The sequence below is a fragment of the Scophthalmus maximus genome, chromosome 5 (genome assembly GCF_022379125.1).
Source record: "Scophthalmus maximus strain ysfricsl-2021 chromosome 5, ASM2237912v1, whole genome shotgun sequence".
Classification (NCBI taxonomy): Eukaryota; Metazoa; Chordata; class Actinopteri; order Pleuronectiformes; family Scophthalmidae; genus Scophthalmus; species Scophthalmus maximus.
This window is the reverse complement of record NC_061519.1, coordinates 12,483,203-12,500,703: the sequence shown is the minus strand read 5'-3', so window position 1 is coordinate 12,500,703 and position 17,501 is coordinate 12,483,203. Positions and strand designations below refer to the sequence as shown.

Below are 17,501 nucleotides of genomic sequence, written 5' to 3'. Positions count from 1 at the left end.
AACATGTAGGTCAGATGGAGATGGGAGTGCAAGTTTTGTAAGAAACAGCATGTAGGCGGGGGATTACTCATCCTTGGCAGAGGTCCGTGCTGTCTGCGTGCTCCTGCATTGTTGCTATTATTATTAATTAAAGCCAAGTACAAGATTCCTTTTTTTTTTTTTTTTTTTTTAAAGAATAGCTTCACTAAACCTGTAACCGTTTCTGAAAGTGCAGATCGGGTGAAATGCACCAGAGGTTCCTCCTTCGCCCCAATCGACGCCTGGTCACAAACTCAGGAGCCCCTCCCCCGATGACCCCTGAGGGGTCACCAGCGGCAGACAGCGGTTTGGGGATCTGTCTGTTCCCCGTGATGCCACTAGAGGTCGTACGACCCCACAGCAGCTGCGCCCGCCGGTGGATCGCGTGGGTACCAGCGGAGAACGTAATCATCTGTTACGCCTCACACCCAGCTCGAGCGGTTAATAAGTGTGCGACGAGCTGCTTCTGAGTTGCGACCGCTCACCCCGAGAAACCGCCTCTCAGATTGACGGCACGGCGCTTCAAGTGGCGCTGAGGTCCGTGCGTCATCGGGACACCGGCGGCGGCGGCGGCGGCGCGCGCTGTCGCCGCCCGGCCGTGCCCGAGCAAAGCGCGCGCACCGATCAACCGACCAACGCGCGGGTTGGACGCCGCCAGCCAGTCGAGCCCTCGCGACCGAAGCGCCCGACTGATGCTCGCCGGAGTGACGCGTCTCTCCGGTGTGTCAGAGTGCGGGGGGGGCGGGGGGGGGGGGGGGGAGCAGCAGCCTGTGGTGGTGGGTAGGGGGGAGATGACGGTGGGCGTCACGTCTGCGGGTCTCTAGCGCTGTCGTCAAAACAAGTCGGGAGCAAGTGCACACACACACACACACACACACATAGCGCTCGAGCGATGCCAGGGGTAACCAAGTACAATTTAGTGGATGACGTGCACGACCTGAGGACCCCCATGCACAACGAGGAGGTGTTCAACCATGGGCTCTGCTTCGAGGCGAAGGTGAGGACAGGCTGCAGGGTGGTGGACCGTTCGTGTCATGTCACTGTGACGAGCAGATGTGTCTGGGTGATGGTGATGATGGTGGTGGTGGTGGTGATGGGGGTGATGATGATGTGAGGTGGTCATTCAACACATGAGTTTTGTCTACTTTGCGTGACTTTGAAAGGTCTTTGATTTAACATTCTTCCCTACAGCTGAAACAATCGATTAGTCCACCAGATATTTTTTGATAATAATCAGTCAATCGTTTCAGTCTTTTTTTCAGGCTTAACTTTATTTGCTGTCTGTGTGTGGATGTGTTGTTTTTTTTCTTCGCCACATATGACAGTAAATCTAAAGCCAATCTTGAAGTCGTGGACGGTTGTCTGACAAAACAAGATCCCAATGAATGTGTCACCTTCTTGTCATGGACATTTTCTCTATTTTCTGACATTTTTTAAAACCTTATATCATGTTTTTTTTTTACGTATAAGTGCAAAACGATCAAATTTTTAATCTTTGGATTTTGATACAGAAGGGACGCCCCCCCTTTGAACTTTCCTCTTACATTGTGCAGTACATTGGCAGTTTGGAGGTGGGTCGTCCCGGGAGTCGAATGGAGATCGTCGCCGCGATGAGGAGAATCAGAGTAAGACCCTTAAATATGTAACTGGTGCATGGACATGAATCCTCTCACTGTGTCACTCTCTCTCTCTGTCACATTGTATGTCTCACCTTGTGCTCACTGGATATCCCCCACTTCAACATCCTGCTTTCACATAGATCACCAGTCAGGATCAAACTACACTCTTGGCAGATTCAGTGGGTCCGTCAGAAGCGCTTTAAATCACGCAAAGACTCCTTGAGCAACTCGGCTTTATGGCTGAGGAGAGATACAGCAGCACGCAGGTTTATGTGCGATGCCATTTCGAAAAACCAAAATCTCTCGAGCTCTCCTTTATTTTCGACCAGACGAGACCACCGGAGTCCCTGCGATGCCTCGTCTTCACACATCAGTGTTACAGAGCCACTATAGGAGGAGAGGATTTAGCCGTTTGTCAGCTGTTGTATCTAATCTAACAGCCAAGTTATAGTGTCACTGTTGAGGTCAGACACGTCCCATGTGACACCCGAGAAGAACTTAATCCTGATCCGTTGAGTGCAGTGCAGGGTAGTGATTCCATATTCACTGAGTTTCATTCAGATTTACACAATTTGTCTTAGTTCATAGTTGCCTGTATTACAAATGTGCTCGCCTGCAGGTTTGAGTAGATGACAAACACATTCAATACAGCAGCACAAACATAAACAAAATGAAACCTCACATGGTCCAATCAAAAGGCTGTGTGAAGACCCTGCTGGTCCTCAATTCTCTATTGTACCCTTTTGATTTCTTTCGAAACAAATATAAAGTAGATCAGTATTATGTAGCTCTTATCGGCAAAAATTGGAAGCAGGAAATGAAATGAGAAATGAAATGAGAAAAATAGCGTGACACTAAATTCAAGCAGCAATAACATTGCTGTGTCTTGTAAAAGAGTCAGCCTGTTTGTGAGATCTGCAATTATGGGATTCTGCTTCTGAGGGGGAGACCGACTCTGAACATTCAAACCCTATAAGTCGCCCTTTAAAACACTCATAGTGGCTTAGCGATGAGACTAGAGGTGAGTTGACACAACTCTGTGGATCAGTATGAGTCTGATCTGCCGTGGACGATGAGCGGGGGAAAATGAGGCCCAAACAGTTTGTGTGCTCTACTTCTTCTCGCTCTGGCGGCGCAGCTGGATGCTCTGGCGTGTGGAGCTGGATGCTCTGGCGTGTGGAGCTGGATGCTCTGGCGTGTGGAGCTGGATGCTCTGGCGTGTGGAGCTGGATGCTCTGGCGTGTGGAGCTGGATGCTCTGGCGTGTGGAGCTGGATGCTCTGGCGTGTGGAGCTGGATGCTCTGGCGTGTGGAGCTGGATGCTCTGGCGTGTGGAGCTGGATGCTCTGGCGTGTGGAGCTGGATGCTCCTCATGGTTTCGAATTGCGGTGCAGCTCATGGGAGCTCGGCCCCCCTGAAAAACCTACCATTTTTTTGTGAGTTTATTTTTACAACGTTGCTGAAATAAACGATTGTAAAAAAAAATGAAGTCAGTATGTGTTTTTAGCCCGTTAGAATAACAATAACATACTCACTTCCATGTGTGTGTGCAGGTGACATGTTTAGTAGTGCCACCAGAATATGGGGGCTCCCCCCAAATGCTGCTGTGTAATTCGAAACACTGATGCTCCTCTTGTCTAGTTCACATTGAGGGAGTTGTGTTGTGTGCTTCACCTGATTAACTACAATGCCCTTGAAGAAAAACCCTTGCGCAACAATAAGACAGAAGAAGTTGATGAGAGCACATCCCAAGGAATATTAGTTGAAGGGCTCTGATATATAGTGAAGTGCTTCTCAGCTGCAATGTGACACAGGTCACAGACTCCTTCACAAACCGCTCCAGATTTATTTGCACAAAAAGAAATCGCCAGGTTTCCTTTCTTCTGAAATGTCAGTAACAGAGTGAAATGACAGCTCCTATCAGGCTGAGAATAAAAGACGCTGCCGGGATTCTTACAAAGAAACAAAAGACAAGACAAAATCCAAGTCTGTTGCGCAGTGGGCGGGTGATGGTTCATCCGCCGAAGAAGACTGGTGATTTCACAGAACTTCATTTGATTGAATAATCATCTGATGTTGGACTGTTTGGTTTTTTTCAAAGCGAAAGTACCGTTTCCGATAAATCGCGTGTGTTCTTAGATCTCTGGGCGCTGATGTTTCCAGTGCTGTGCCTGCAGTGGAGGCAGAGGGTGCAGACTCCGGCGTAAATCATGGAGAGGGATGAAAGTGTCCCACACATGTCTGCCTCCCTCTGGGAAGTCGGCCTTTCAAAGCTTCCAGACACAGAAACTGACAGTTTCTCTGCGTTTGCTCAATTCAGTTTTCCCCCGAGTGGAAGAGGAATATCTCCCTGTCTGCATGATCCCTCCTCCCTTCTCCATGACATCAGTTATATTGTAATAAGAGCTCTGTCTCAGCAGGACCATGTGATGTTTAATGCTAGTCGCATAATCAGTCGAGTTTAATTCAACTTTTGGACTACATTTTTGGGGGGGGCCTTTCTTGAATATTAATGTGAATCTCATTCTTCCTCCGCAGTATGAATTCAAACTGAAGAACATTAAGAAAAAGAAGGTCAACATCGTCGTGTCCACCGATTATGTCAAAGTAATTTTACGCAAAAAGAAGAAGGTATGTAATGTAAAATGTAATGTTATGTGACTTTTTATGTCACCCTGATTTCATTTTTCAAAACCACCTTTGTCACTGGTGACCCACGTGTTTTTGTGTTGTGACAGAGAAAAGGGTGTTCATGGGATGAGAATACCTTCCTGGTGACACAGGATCCCATCTACAGGTGAGGCCCTCCTCGTGATATTAAATCAGATGGAAGACAAATTGCTTGGACCTGGTTTCATGTATTGTCTTGCCTGAACAGGATCTTTTACGTCTCGCATGATGCTCACGACTTGAAGATCTTCAGTTATATAGCGAGAGATGGACAGACCAACAGTTTTCGCTGCAATGTGTTCAAGTCAAAGAGGAAGGTAAGATTCATTTCCTGATAAAGTGAGAACGCCAATGCATTGATCTGATATCAAGTGTTGGTAAAACTTGATGTACTGTACATCATGGGTGTCAAACTCAATCACTAAAGGGGCTATGTTAAAAAATGTTAAAAGGATTCATACATAAATATGAACTTTATATCAAACATTCCTCACCAAATACGAGCTTTGTCCAAAACAAAACAAGGATATTTAAAAAAAAAAATACTGATTAGAGTGAAAAATGACATGAAAAGTTACAAGATAAATAAAAAAATAAATAAAATGTACAGTTATATATGTTTTTATTCAGACATGCTCATCATCATACTGTGTGTGCAAATCCCAGTAGAAATTTAAAAGCATCAAAGGGGCATTCACAAACTTTGCATATTCTGTGCCCTTGCTTCAGTGTAGAGCTGTGTGCAGCGCTCTTTATCCTGCTGTCTCTGTCACTCTCACACAAACAAAGACTCTCTGTAAGAGTCTTAAAATGTTTTTACCGTCCTCCGAGGGCAGGTGGAATTAGGCGTAACACTGGCGCTGCACCAGTGTGCCCCCTGCTGCCCCCTCCCCTGACGGAGCAGCTCCAAAAGTCAATCATCTGGAGATGCTCCCCCAAGTAACATTCTCACCAAGTGGGGTCAAAATCCGTCCATGCATTTTTGCATATTTTCATATTAAACACGTTGCAATTTTACAGGAGGTTGGATTATTTCTTGGCCAGTGCTGTGAGTTCAGGCATAAACCACATACAGAGCTATAACCTGTGAATTAGTGAGCTTCAGAGGCTTGCAGGAAGATTTTGACTTTTTTTTCGGGCATGATAGCTAGTTCCCCATTTTCAGTTTTTGTGCAAAGCTAAGCTAACATACTGCTTTATATCCGACATCCTCTCATCTCTACAAGAAATTGAAAGCTTGATTCCTAAAATCTCAAACTATTTCATTAAATATGAAACATCTTGGTTAGGGAGGGTTGTGCTAGAGAAACAGAAGAGACAGAGACAGACTAGCTCATTGTTTGGTTTTGGTCTGCATGTGGATCTTGTTGATTTTAGTACAGATTGAAGGGCAGAAAAATGGACGTCAGTCCCTGCTTTGTGTTTTCAGCCTTGTACATAGCTTCTGATGGTGATATTTATGGCCACTGCCTCAGTGATGATGTATAATGCTGTTGGACTTGTACACACGGCCAATTAATCTGAGAGACAGCCCCCTTGTGTGTGCTGTGGTATAATACTCGTGAAAATGAAAGGCATGTTCCTCTCCACATATCTGCATATCAAGCAGAGACATTATTTAGGACAAACACCGAGCATCAGTGAGGTTGACTCCCATCCCTTCACTATGGAGACCAGACAGACAGTTACTTAATGAAGCTGCATACTAATCATCCTGGTGGGAAGAGAGAAGAAGAGGGGCTTCTCCTTAGCACTTAAAGACATTTACACCACTGCTGAGCGAAACACCCATCGAACGGTCAGGGGCACAGTCCCGGTGCCTCAGCACGTCCCCGGGGGCTGCGGGGACTTATCTGGGTGTTGCAGACCAGGCATGCGTGCTGAGTAGGAGGAGATGGAGCAGCTGATAAGAGGGATTTGATTTATTTTCTTCATGGCTTGTTGCAGCCCAGCAGGGCTTAGATGTCAGCTCCATACATCAACAGAGCATTTTGTGTTTTGGCCTCGGGAGAGCTTGCTTTTTACTTGACATTTTAAAACGGATACACATTTTTATATTGGCTGTGCAAAATAATCGCTTTCATGACTTCATTCCTATGCTTATCGTTTGCTGTTATGCTTGAATGAACACTGAAGTTTGAGTAACCTTGACACATAGACTGAACGCCCGGAGGCAGGTGGATCCTCCAGAGGCAGATAGCAATAGATTTATTTTGATTGCCGCTTCTGATGATATTAGATATAGAAATCACAAATACGCACCTATAATGAGAATGAGGAAGGACGCGGTAAATCCAGTGGATTTATGATATTAGCACTGGACTGCCTATTAGAGATTTGTGTGGGGGAAAAGGCCAGCTTGAAATCAATCAGGGATGTACTGGTGTCTCAAAGGCCACATTGACTTTTCTTCTGGAAACAGAGCTAGAAGAATTTAGTGCTCAAGTTAAAAAGCTGTTATATAAAAGACATTTTACTTAAAGAGGAGTCAATTTGATTGAAAGTGCACTCAGATAAAAGCACAAAGTAAGTGAGTTAAGGTTGGCTCTGAGTAGGGCTGCATCTAACGATTATTTTCATTATCCATTAATCTGTCAGTTATTTCCTTGTTTAATCCATTAGTTGTTTGGTCCATTAAACTCCCCAAGATGATGTCAAAGATATTCATTTTACTCTCATAGAAGAGCAAAGATGAAGAAAATATTTTTAAATCAGAAAATGTTGACTTTCTTAAAACTATTTTCTAAACTATATTTAACTGATTATTTGATTATCAAAATAGTTGATTACTAATTGATGATTCGATTAACTGTTGCAGTTCTAACTCAGAGTATTATTAATGCATTACATTTTTTAATGGGGAACGGGAGAGTTAAAAACAAATATTAAATGGTGATAGTTACGAAATATGATAAATCTATGTGAATTGAATTAAAGTCTTTAGGCTACCAGGCATATATGAATTGGTATTTCATATTTGCCGTTCCCAGGTGAGAACTGCACCGAAAGGATTCTGTCCTGCACCACGTCAGTGTTCTGCTTTACTCTCACCGCTTCAGTGTTTTCAGCCACAACAGGCAGCTGTTTTTGGCAACAACAAAAAAAAAATACTGTACACGTCCTGCTCCAGTTGAGAAGAGAAAAAATGGCGTGAATCCACAACTTGTCATTTTCACTCTTTACATGTTGTTCATTGATTTTATGCAAACAAACGTGAACTAGTGAGCTTTACAGCTGCTGATAGGAGTGGTTGGACTGAAAGAACTATCAATTGTCTTTGGTGCCTATGGTGATGTACGGTGATGGCTCTGTGACATCATAGGAGCAAATCTTACATTACGTCCATGGGACAAGGAGGATTAACGTAAAGCTTTTCTCGAAGATGAGTAAACAGGATGTGACAGGACGTGTGAAACATCTAGTCTGTACATTTTGAGCTATTGCAAAATTAGAGTGTCCCTGATTGATGGCCTGAGACACCACACCTACTGATCTTCCTGCAATAGCAACAAACTTAATCTTCACTTCCTCTGCAATCAGAGTCACTTGCCTCTGAAGACGACCGATCCATCTCTGCAACAGCAGAATGTATGCAGAGCGGACACACAAGGACAAACAAACAGCTGCAGCCCTCCACTCGCCATATCTGATGACTGAAATTCAGTCTCTGTCTTCCCTCTTTTTTCCTCCGTATTCATTTTTTTAATTCATCTTTCTGCCTCTGTTGTGTGTCTTCTTACCCGTGTGTGCAATTTGCACACACACTCACACACTCAATCCGCCAATCCACTTTCCTTCCTGCGCAACTTCTCTGGCACCCCCCCCCCCCCCCCCCCCCCCCCCCCCCCCCCCACCTTGCTACCTTCATTTTGCATCCTCCCTTACTGTGCTCCTGCTGCTGCTTTCCCCCCGCCCCTGCTCTGTCCAACACACACACACACACACACACACACACACACACACACACTTGTGTCTCTGTGTCCTCCCTCACAGTCTCAGGCCATGAGGATCGTGCGGACGGTGGGTCAAGCGTTTGATGTGTGTCACCAGCTGACCCTGCAGCAGAAAAGCGATGACCAGGAGGATGAGGAGGGTAAGGACGAGGAGTCGGAGGCCGTGCCAGGTGACTCACACTTACCTACACACACACACACACACACTCACAAGATTGCATCCATACATCCAGTCTCCTCCCCCCACCCATCTCTCTCCTTTACTGTTCTCCTTCTGTCAAACACACACACAAACTCTCTCTCTCCTCGTGCTCTCCTCGCACACCAACACACAAACTCCTCAGGCCTCCTTTCTTCCCCCTCTCTCCCTCTGGCTTTCTCTCACACTCAAACAAATACTCTCGAGTGCCTTCAAGAAACAAACAGTCGCAACTGAGCACAATCTTCGGAGAAGAGACGTCATTATCCACCGCGGATAGCCTTGTGAGCAGCTTGCCATTCTGCAGCTGCAGATTGGTTTTGGTGAATTGTGCAAACCGCTGATCAAAGGCCTTGCTTGTGTGGGCTTCACTGCTGCAGCTGCTGCCGTCGCCGCCTCTAGACACGTTTTGAACTGTGTAACATTATGTTAAAAAACAACAACATGGAAATCCGCCTGTATACTGTATCTATCTGGTCTCCCCACAGCAAAGAAGAGGTTTGCACCGTCGGAGGAGACGGACCTCGACGCCACCACAGAGGAGAGCATCGAGTGCCTCTCTTCGTCGGACCCGGAGAAGAGCAGAAAAGATGAGGCCCTCGGTAACGATGTGAAGGTAGAGTACAGAGGTTGTCCTTGAGCTGGTCATTGACGTTCATACACAGCAAAACTAGAAACTGGAGGCTTTAAACCAACCGCAGAGAGGAAGCCGCGGCTGCAAAGTGTGATGCTGGGCAGCTACAAAATGATTTTCACCATCAATTGGATCTGCCGTTTAATTTTTTTCATTTATGAATTAGTCATTTGGTCTTATAGGACATAGTGAAAACAGTCCTTGTAAAGCTCTAAACAGCTTTTTCAGATCACATGTTTTATGCGATCAACATTACAAAGGCCAAAAATCTTCCATTTAATTCATACAGAAGACTTTGCTTAAAAAATACTAACAGGGGCACAACTTTATGTCTTTAAACACAAGTTATATTATTCCCTATTTTGATAAACACCACTAAACCTTGATGATGTCGTATGAAGTCATCAGGGTTATCTCAACCCATTTCTAATAAAAAAAATTCTGCTAAATTACAAGTGATGCAGAGTTTTAAAGATACAGCTGTTTTCCAGGCATGCGTGGTCACATGACAGATGCTATCAAGTTGATTTTGACCGGACCGTACAGTTTTGTTGATTAAAATACAGCATGGTAGGGTTTCTAGTGCTGCCCTGCTGGTGTTGGACAAGTGGCTGCCTGCGCTCTGACATCCGTCGGCTCATTTTCCGACCAAGCGGCTTTATTGTTCTGGTGGCGGAGCTAATTTGTTTGAATTGAATGGATATTACATCCAATTACATGGTTACACGAGAACAAGGGGAATTAGTCTTATACTGTCATTTATATTGTAATGTAATTCTGCAACAGTAAAAACAGCAGCCGTTCATTAGTTGGGACCTCACATGCAAGGTCAAGTGTCCTTCCCAGTGTAGTAATAATGACAAGTGTCCACCGTATTTATCGCCCCATCTCAGATATGACAGATGAGCTGTGTCCTTCATGGTGTTGTGTCATTGCGTCCTTCCAACAGCAGCAGTCCAACGTAACGTGCGAGTCATAATTCGCACGGTCAAATCCAGATAACAGCAGCCAACACAGATCTGTTTATACGGCCCACAGAGTCACTCAGCAGTGACAGACCATGAGACTACAGATTCGTTTTGACATTTGATGTAACTTATGTAAAATGCATGGTACGATTTATCATACTTTGAATGAAAAAATCCCAATTAGAACCAGACTAAAAGCTGCTCTAATAATTTTTTTATGCGAACAGTTGATGATTATATATTAATAAATGACTCATCGTCTCACATAGACCGATGTCGTTATAAAATATCTCTCAGTAAATAATAACCCCAGTATGTGTTTAGTGCCTGCTGCAGTGTTTATTGAGTCAAGATCACAGGCAGAGAAGAACCTGGTTGTACCCGTACAGCCGATCCACAGAGATATACTATCTCTGTGTAGTAGTATCATGATATGATAGTATATCATCATACTATATGTGATATACTATCTTTTATTTACCTCAAGTGGAAATAAGCAAGATTATTGGTTTGGCAGAATCACCTATAGCTGTGACCGACACACAGTAGCTCTCAGGTTCAGATCTGTTAAAGTTTTTTTCTTGTGTTTCTTTGGATGAAACTTGAACTTGAGTTCATGGTGGCTATGATCACTGCAGCTCCAGCTCCAGACCTTCTTCTTTTGATTCCAAACAAGCAGACATTTGCAGTATCACGGACTCTGATACGACTATAACTTCATTGTACAGTCTGAGGTAGTAAAGCCGTATTTGCTGTCACATCTGCTGCAGGCGTCTGATGACCGGTCTCTTCTGCTGGGTTCTCCCATCCTTGGAGCCTCAGTGTCGGGTCAGTTGGTGACAGAGGCTCCCTGCTCTGCAGAGCACCAGGTCCTGCTCCTTCAGAGGCAACTGCAGCAGCAGGAGCAGCAGGCGCAGGCAGCTGCAGCACAGGTACTGAGGACAGTGCTCGGGTGTTTCTTTTTCATCTTTTAACTGGAAACATTTTCCAAAAATATTGTTTTCTTTTTTCTTTTTATGTGAATGAAACTCTTCACTTTGGTCACTGGACAATCCCATGTTCCCACAAACAATGTGCATGAAATATAATATCCTAATATCAATCACAAACATTCTACTCATGTTGCCGAGCAGAAAATGTACCTTTTATAAGCATGGTTAATGACAAACAAAGACACCCTTAATACATTTACCCTCAGTAGTGTTAAAATGCACATCAAAAATCCCTTAATCAGTATTATTACCGGAAACTTCTGAGCGCATAATGACAATCTAGCTGCAAAAGAAACACAGGAATCAAAGTTAAATCTGATCTGGAGAATGAAAATTAGAATTTCTATTTTTCAATCAGTGGTCTGTTAAATGTGACAGGTATTTCAGGTGAACGTCTTTCTCTTATTTGATCTTCTTAACAATTACATGCACTTTCAAACAGTTTTTCATGGAATTAAATATTTGATGTGGAAAAAGAGCCTTTTTACAATTTCTTTTGGGGGGGTGTGGTTACACACACCCGTTTCTGTCTGTTCTTTGTTATATGTGTGCAACTCTTTTGGTCTGTTCAGGTTCATGTGCTCCAGGAGCAGCTGTCGGTGGAGGCGTGTGCGCGGACCGACGCCCAAGCCAGAGTGCAGAGGCTGCTGCAGCAGAACACCGACCTGCTGCAACACATCTCGCTGCTGGTCAAACAGATCCAGGAGCTGGAGCTCAAAGCCGCGGGCCAGTTAACATCCAGTGAGTGAAAAACCTGTCTTCTTCCTCGCTCACTCCTCAGCTTCCTTTTGTCATTTACATTATATATATTTTTAAATTTTATTTTGTGGCCTCCTAATTTCTAAGTTTGTCGTAAAATAATTATTTTTCCCCTTCGTGTCTTCCTCCGAAGTCATTTTCTTTCCTTGCCTCTCTTCCCTTCCCTTTCATTATGCCTCCTTTTCTGATCCACTTTTGACGCAATTAATTATCTAGTGGCAGCCCACCCAGAGGATTCAGTGCTGCTCTCCCCTCCCTGCATTTAGTAAGAGGCAATATAGTTATGAATTATCAAATCCTCTCAGCACAGATGTCATCTCACTCTAAATAATCTAATCTGCTTTGCCCAGACCTCTCCTCTTACATGTGATATCTAAATTCTCTCAGTGATGAGTTTCAACCCACGAATCTGTCTCTAACTCTTTCCTCTCCTATCTTTATTTTGATTTGTCCTCAGTGGGCTCGCAGGACAGTCTTCTGGAGATCACTTTTCGCGCCAAGCCCACCCAGCGTGAACCACTCACGTCTTCTTCATCCGTGGGCCCTTTGGCCCCTCCGGCCCACCTCCACATCAGTGACAGTGCCTGGGTCTCTGCCCTCCCCAGCCCCTGCTCTCCGGGCACCATGGGCACCGACACCAGCCCTCTGGGTCTGAGCGGCAGCGGAGTGCGACTGGAGTGTTTCCGCTTCTCCAACCGGGGTCCCGACTGCCAGGAGCAGGGCCAGGACTCGGGGGAGACTCCCAGCAACGAAGGCCCGGATGACATCTCACTCCTGGGGGAGCAGGTCCTCGGCGCCCTGGAGCTGCTTCGGTTTAGGGAGTCAGGGATTGGATCAGAGTACGAATCAAACACAGATGAGAGCGACGATCGGGACAGTTGGGGACAGGGCGAGGGCGTGGGGGCAGATGGTGCTGCTCGACTCTTAAACGTGCTGAATGCAGAGACTCTGTCGGACTGCTTAGGGGATGAGATGGCTGTGTAGTGGTGCTCGCTAACCCTAACCCATCCTAATTGTACATTCAGAACCTGAAAGGACTTCATCACCCAGAAATCGTGTATTATGATTAAACAGTGTCTCTTTTCAGGTATATATTATGGCTGGTACCTGCAGAGCGTGCGTAGTCTTCAATTTGAACTTTAAGTGTTGATTTGTGTTTTCACGGAGAAAACGTCACACTTGGTGGAACTCAAAAGTCAATAATAAGAACAGAAATGCTGAAAATATAATTGAAATATTACATTTTTTGTCCTAAAATTCAGAATGACTCGATTACGACATTAAAGAAACCACTGATAAAATATGAAAAATCTTTATGACACATCACCTATGACTGACTGAAGTTAGTAAGGGCATGTTCAATGACGACATCTCACATCGGAATAATAATATAACAAGCAAGTATTGATAATCGTTGTCCACAGAAGCAGCATTAAAACATAAAGATGTTTACCAAATCCAGCTTACTCTTGTCAAACCTTTAAGGTCTTTATCTCATTCATTTAAATAAGAGTCTGCAGTCACGACTGATGTTCATCATGTTCACTATCCTACTTTAGGGATGTGTGAACATGCTAACATTTGCCAATTATCACTAAACAATGTGCAACTGAGGCGGACGTCATGAGTTTTACAGGTACAAGGTCATAAACTTAAAAAATCGACTAAGAGAGAAATGTATCAATCCAGTCAGCGGTTAACTCTGCGTGAGCTGCACACGAGCCTATACACTGGACATGACTTGCTGTCATTTGTTAACAACAAAAAAGCTATAAAAAAAAAAAATTTGACACAATGCAGCTTTTATCAAAACTGTCAGATAGTTTAAACACTGTGGTGTTTCTCGCTTTCTGCCTCTTGATATGTGTGTTATATATGTGCGTGTGTGTGTGTGTATCAGTCTGATGACAGTTGTACCTCACATACGTATACGTACATACGTTTGGCTCGCGGACTCTGTGCCCTTGCCGCTCGCTGGGCTCGTTGCACCGTGTTTGTGTCTGTGTTTATGATTTTCTTGACACATCAGGCAAGGACAAGGTCGTGTGACCCCTGATTCAAAAAGAAAAGACTCCTTTGCCAAATCTGTCTTGAAACGCTAACACTTTTTTGTTTGGTGTTGTTGGAGTGTGAAAAATGAAACCTCGCTTTGCATTGCTATGACACTTGTGAATTTCCACATGGGTTTATAAATGAGCATGTATCCGTCCCAGTCTGATTTCCTCTCTTCAGCACATTGTATATAGTTCAGTCAACTTTGATGCTTTGCATTCAATACGTGGCATGATTCTAGTCCTACTCTCCTTAATCATTTCATGCTGCTGAAGGACAATATGTGATTAGAAGTTTTCGCGTCTCATTGAGAAATACCTCCTTGTGTGCAGGTGCCGCTGCAGTCGTGTCTCCGCTGCTTAAAAGTGTTATTTATTAATGCCGTACTGCGGCAGTGGCAAACTGCTGCATCACCGTTGCTCCACCCTTTCAGTGAGAGGATTGTTTGAAGTGCCCATTCACACACAGACCGAAGCATATAAGATAAACCTCTGGACCCCGTCGTGTTTTTTGCAGCCAGCTGTCACACCGGCTCCCCCCACGCTGACTGTGAGCCAACCGTTTGAATTGCGGAATCGAGGACGTGTCTTTGAGCTCTTTCCAAAATCGATTCATCTCTTCCTGGCCCCTCTATTCTCCCTCCTCCTCCTCCTCCTCCTCCCCATCTCCCTGCCTCACCTTCCTCCCCTCTTTCCCCTGAAGCTCATTACCTCTTCCCGACTGCCGTGCTGTATCCATCTATCCATATCTCTCTGTCAATCTCTGGCGTTTCCCTCCAAGGTTACAGTATGTCTGTTCACATGAAGTGTACTAGATGTGAGGGCTGCACTTACATCACTTGCGTCTCTCCTTGTGGATTTAAATGCCCTTTCTCAAATGCAACGTGGCATCGTGGTGTGTTTCCAGTGCATTTTGGTGTGACTCACTAGCAATGTGTTCAGGGGTGATTTAAACCGAAATATGTGTCCGACCTAATGATAAGCAGCGGCAATTACTGGCCTGACCTTTCCAAAAAATGTTTTTCCTCGTTGGTATTTATAACTGCTGGAGAAAATGGGATGTGGAGAACGTGGGCGGTCTTTTGTGCGGGTGATGTCTCTCTATTATCATTAGAGACACACCAGCTGTGGTCCTTAAACAGGGTCAGCTCCCGTTACGCACACTGTGTGCGTGCGCTTACGGCTGCAGCTTGATGTAACACTGCAGATAGGCTGGAGAATATGAAGAATATCAGCCATTACCCACCCACGTCCAGCCTCGACACCCTGTAGCTGTGGCTGACACAGACTGTGGGCGGCCTGCAGGAGGTGGCCCCCTACTTTCATTTACTTCATTATAGTTAATGTGAAGTATCCTTATTGAGGTTCCTGTCATTCAGATTGGGATAAGGTTATTTGGAGACTCTAAATAGACCATAGGGGAGAATGTTTGTTAGGCCCTGTGATGGGCTGGTGACCTGTCCAGGGTGTGTCTCGGAATTTTGTCTGTCCTCCCCTGAGAAACTTTTAAGACGAGTCTTCTCAGGCACCAACCAAGGTCAACCTGTCTGCGGCAAGCCACAACAATCATCGAGCAGCTGAAGTCTCTCTCGAGGTGTCAAAGTCGCGGGGAGATGACGACATTGCCCTGAACTAAACACACTACAGAGACCGGGAACAGGCAGACTGTCTTGGGGCGCCATACACTGACCACCTTGTTGATCTGTGTAAATGAACCAAAAATGTCCTTGATATATATTGAGCTCTTATAATAAATACTTCTGCTTAAGACATCCACGGTTTCCGTCTCCCTGAATCAGCATCCACTCCATCAATTATTCCTTTTCAGTGTGTACCCCCGCCTCTCGCCCAATGTCAGCTGGGATTGGCTCCAGCCGCCCTGGGCCCCTTAATGGATAAAGCGGTATAGATAATGGATGGATGGATTAATTTAGTTGATCAATTAATATAGTTGATCTTTGAAGTAAAAAAAAAAATCAATAAATACAACCCCTGCAGAAAGTGCCTTTCAGATATTAATACTGTGTTACTTTTTATTTCATTAACTTGAAAATCATTTGTCATTGGAGCAGCCCTCCACTTGTAATACACTCAGGACTTTATTAACCCATCAGGGCTTAACTGACGTTACGGCTCATTGAGCAGGTCTAGAGCTGTCATTAGCGTTTGTCACGTGAAAGATAAATTCTCTCACTCTTCAAACCTTGTGATAAAACTACAACCAGAGGCTCCTCTCAGCAACTGACCGAGGATCTGAAATGAAGCTACCTGATGCCTACAACGCAACAAACGAGATATCAAAGTGCTTCCGTCTTGCAGTTTACAGTCATTAAGAAATGGATGTCGATAGGAATTGTGTAAATCAACCACATGACCGGCAGGGACCTGCAGTACGGTATAGCTCATGCAGGAGCGAGGATGACATTAAAATTGAGCTTTTTTTAAAATCCGCCATGACCAAAGCTGTTTTTGGAGAAAGAAAAAAAGAGCTGTATTTCATGGAAAGGCCAGAACCCTGACAGCTGTTAAGCAAGAGAGTGGAAACGCTCAGCTTTGGGCTCGTGTGGCAGCCAGTGGCCGGGGAAACATTGTACACATGGAAAAATTGTTTCCAGTGAATATCAGCAAAATTGCGGATGCAAATCTGAAGCAGACAGTGAAGAAGATGAAAGTGAAAAGAGAGGTTGGTCTCTACGACATGACAACGATCCAAAGCAGACCTTCGACATCCACCACTAAACACAAGCTGAAGCTTTTAGGTCTCGTGACTTGAATATCACTGGAAATTTGTGGCTAGATTTGAAACCTCCCTGTGCATGAAAGTATCTCAGAACCTCACGTGATCTGAGAAGAAGACTGGATTCAAAATTCATAAAACAAAAGTAGAAACACTCACAACAAATTTACATGGAGAAAATATTATTGTTTTTGCCCTTTTTTCAGAAAGGGCAATATTCCTACTAATCTGATAATTAATATTCCACTAATATTCTCATGTACACGCAGCCTATAGGCTTTTCCTCTTAACATAAATTGGCCCCTGATGTATTTCTTGTGACTACACCCTTTCTAACTTATCAAAGCTTAAATGATACCTTTTGTAGCGCATTTTACCTCATTCTAGGTTTAGTTATTTTTATGGCAGCCAGTGCCTAACTTTCTGTCATACGTCATCAAGTGGTTTTATTCTTTTATGACTGTGTTTTTATTTGTTTTGATGTTATCTTCATGTTTTTACTTATGCGCTTTTTACTTGTGAAGCACTATTGTAGCACTTTATCAAGACTGAAGTCAAACTGCAGTCCTGTTGCTCCTGTGGTGTACCCTCGTCGATAAGCTTACAGCAGCTTCATATTTAGCATGCACTCAGACAAGACATTGATATTCTTGTCTAGCTCAAAAGAGAAAGGGACAAATTGGTGTATTTCTTAAAATGTCAAACTGTTCCTTTAACAAGCGCTGTCTTAAAAGAATCACCGCAGACACTCAGTGAAAGTTCAGCAAGGACTTGTCTTCTGGCACACGCCTCCTAATTCACAAGCACATTTTCTACTCGTCCAGCTCATTTTCCTTTTCATCCAATCACTTACCAGTTTAAACATGTTGACCAATGCATCAGTGCATGACCCATTGAAGTAA

At 44.3% G+C, this 17,501-nt stretch overlaps 1 protein-coding gene across 2 annotated transcripts; it reads left to right on the top strand.

The window, feature by feature from the left end:
- The first annotated feature begins 790 nt into the window (after positions 1–790).
- LOC118311491 (carboxyl-terminal PDZ ligand of neuronal nitric oxide synthase protein-like) lies at positions 791–14,019 on the top strand. 2 transcript variants are annotated; one of them, XM_035635413.2, is made up of 10 exons: positions 791–1,015; positions 1,530–1,643; positions 4,175–4,267; positions 4,375–4,433; positions 4,515–4,623; positions 8,300–8,429; positions 8,947–9,074; positions 10,831–10,992; positions 11,625–11,793; positions 12,269–14,019. In XM_035635413.2, exons 1-10 carry the CDS (start codon positions 911–913, stop codon positions 12,793–12,795), a joined length of 1,596 nt encoding a protein of 531 aa, XP_035491306.1. In that variant the 5' UTR covers positions 791–910; the 3' UTR covers positions 12,796–14,019. The 2 variants fall into 2 exon arrangements, with proteins under 2 accessions (XP_035491306.1, XP_035491307.1); XM_035635414.2 differs by having other exon boundaries at positions 792–1,015; positions 1,572–1,643.
- Positions 14,020–17,501: the final 3,482 nt, after the last annotated feature.

What these genes read in the sequence shown, in the direction of transcription:
- LOC118311491 (XM_035635413.2), top strand. Translation starts at nt 911, where the DNA reads ATGCCAGGGGTAACCAAGTACAATTTAGTGGATGACGTGCACGACCTG. An exon ending in GGAGTCGGAGGCCGTGCCAG is followed by an intron (nt 8,430 to 8,946) that starts GTGACTCACACT and finishes GTCTCCCCACAG; the next exon opens with CAAAGAAGAGGTTTGCACCG. An exon ending in CGCGGGCCAGTTAACATCCA is followed by an intron (nt 11,794 to 12,268) that starts GTGAGTGAAAAA and finishes ATTTGTCCTCAG; the next exon opens with TGGGCTCGCAGGACAGTCTT.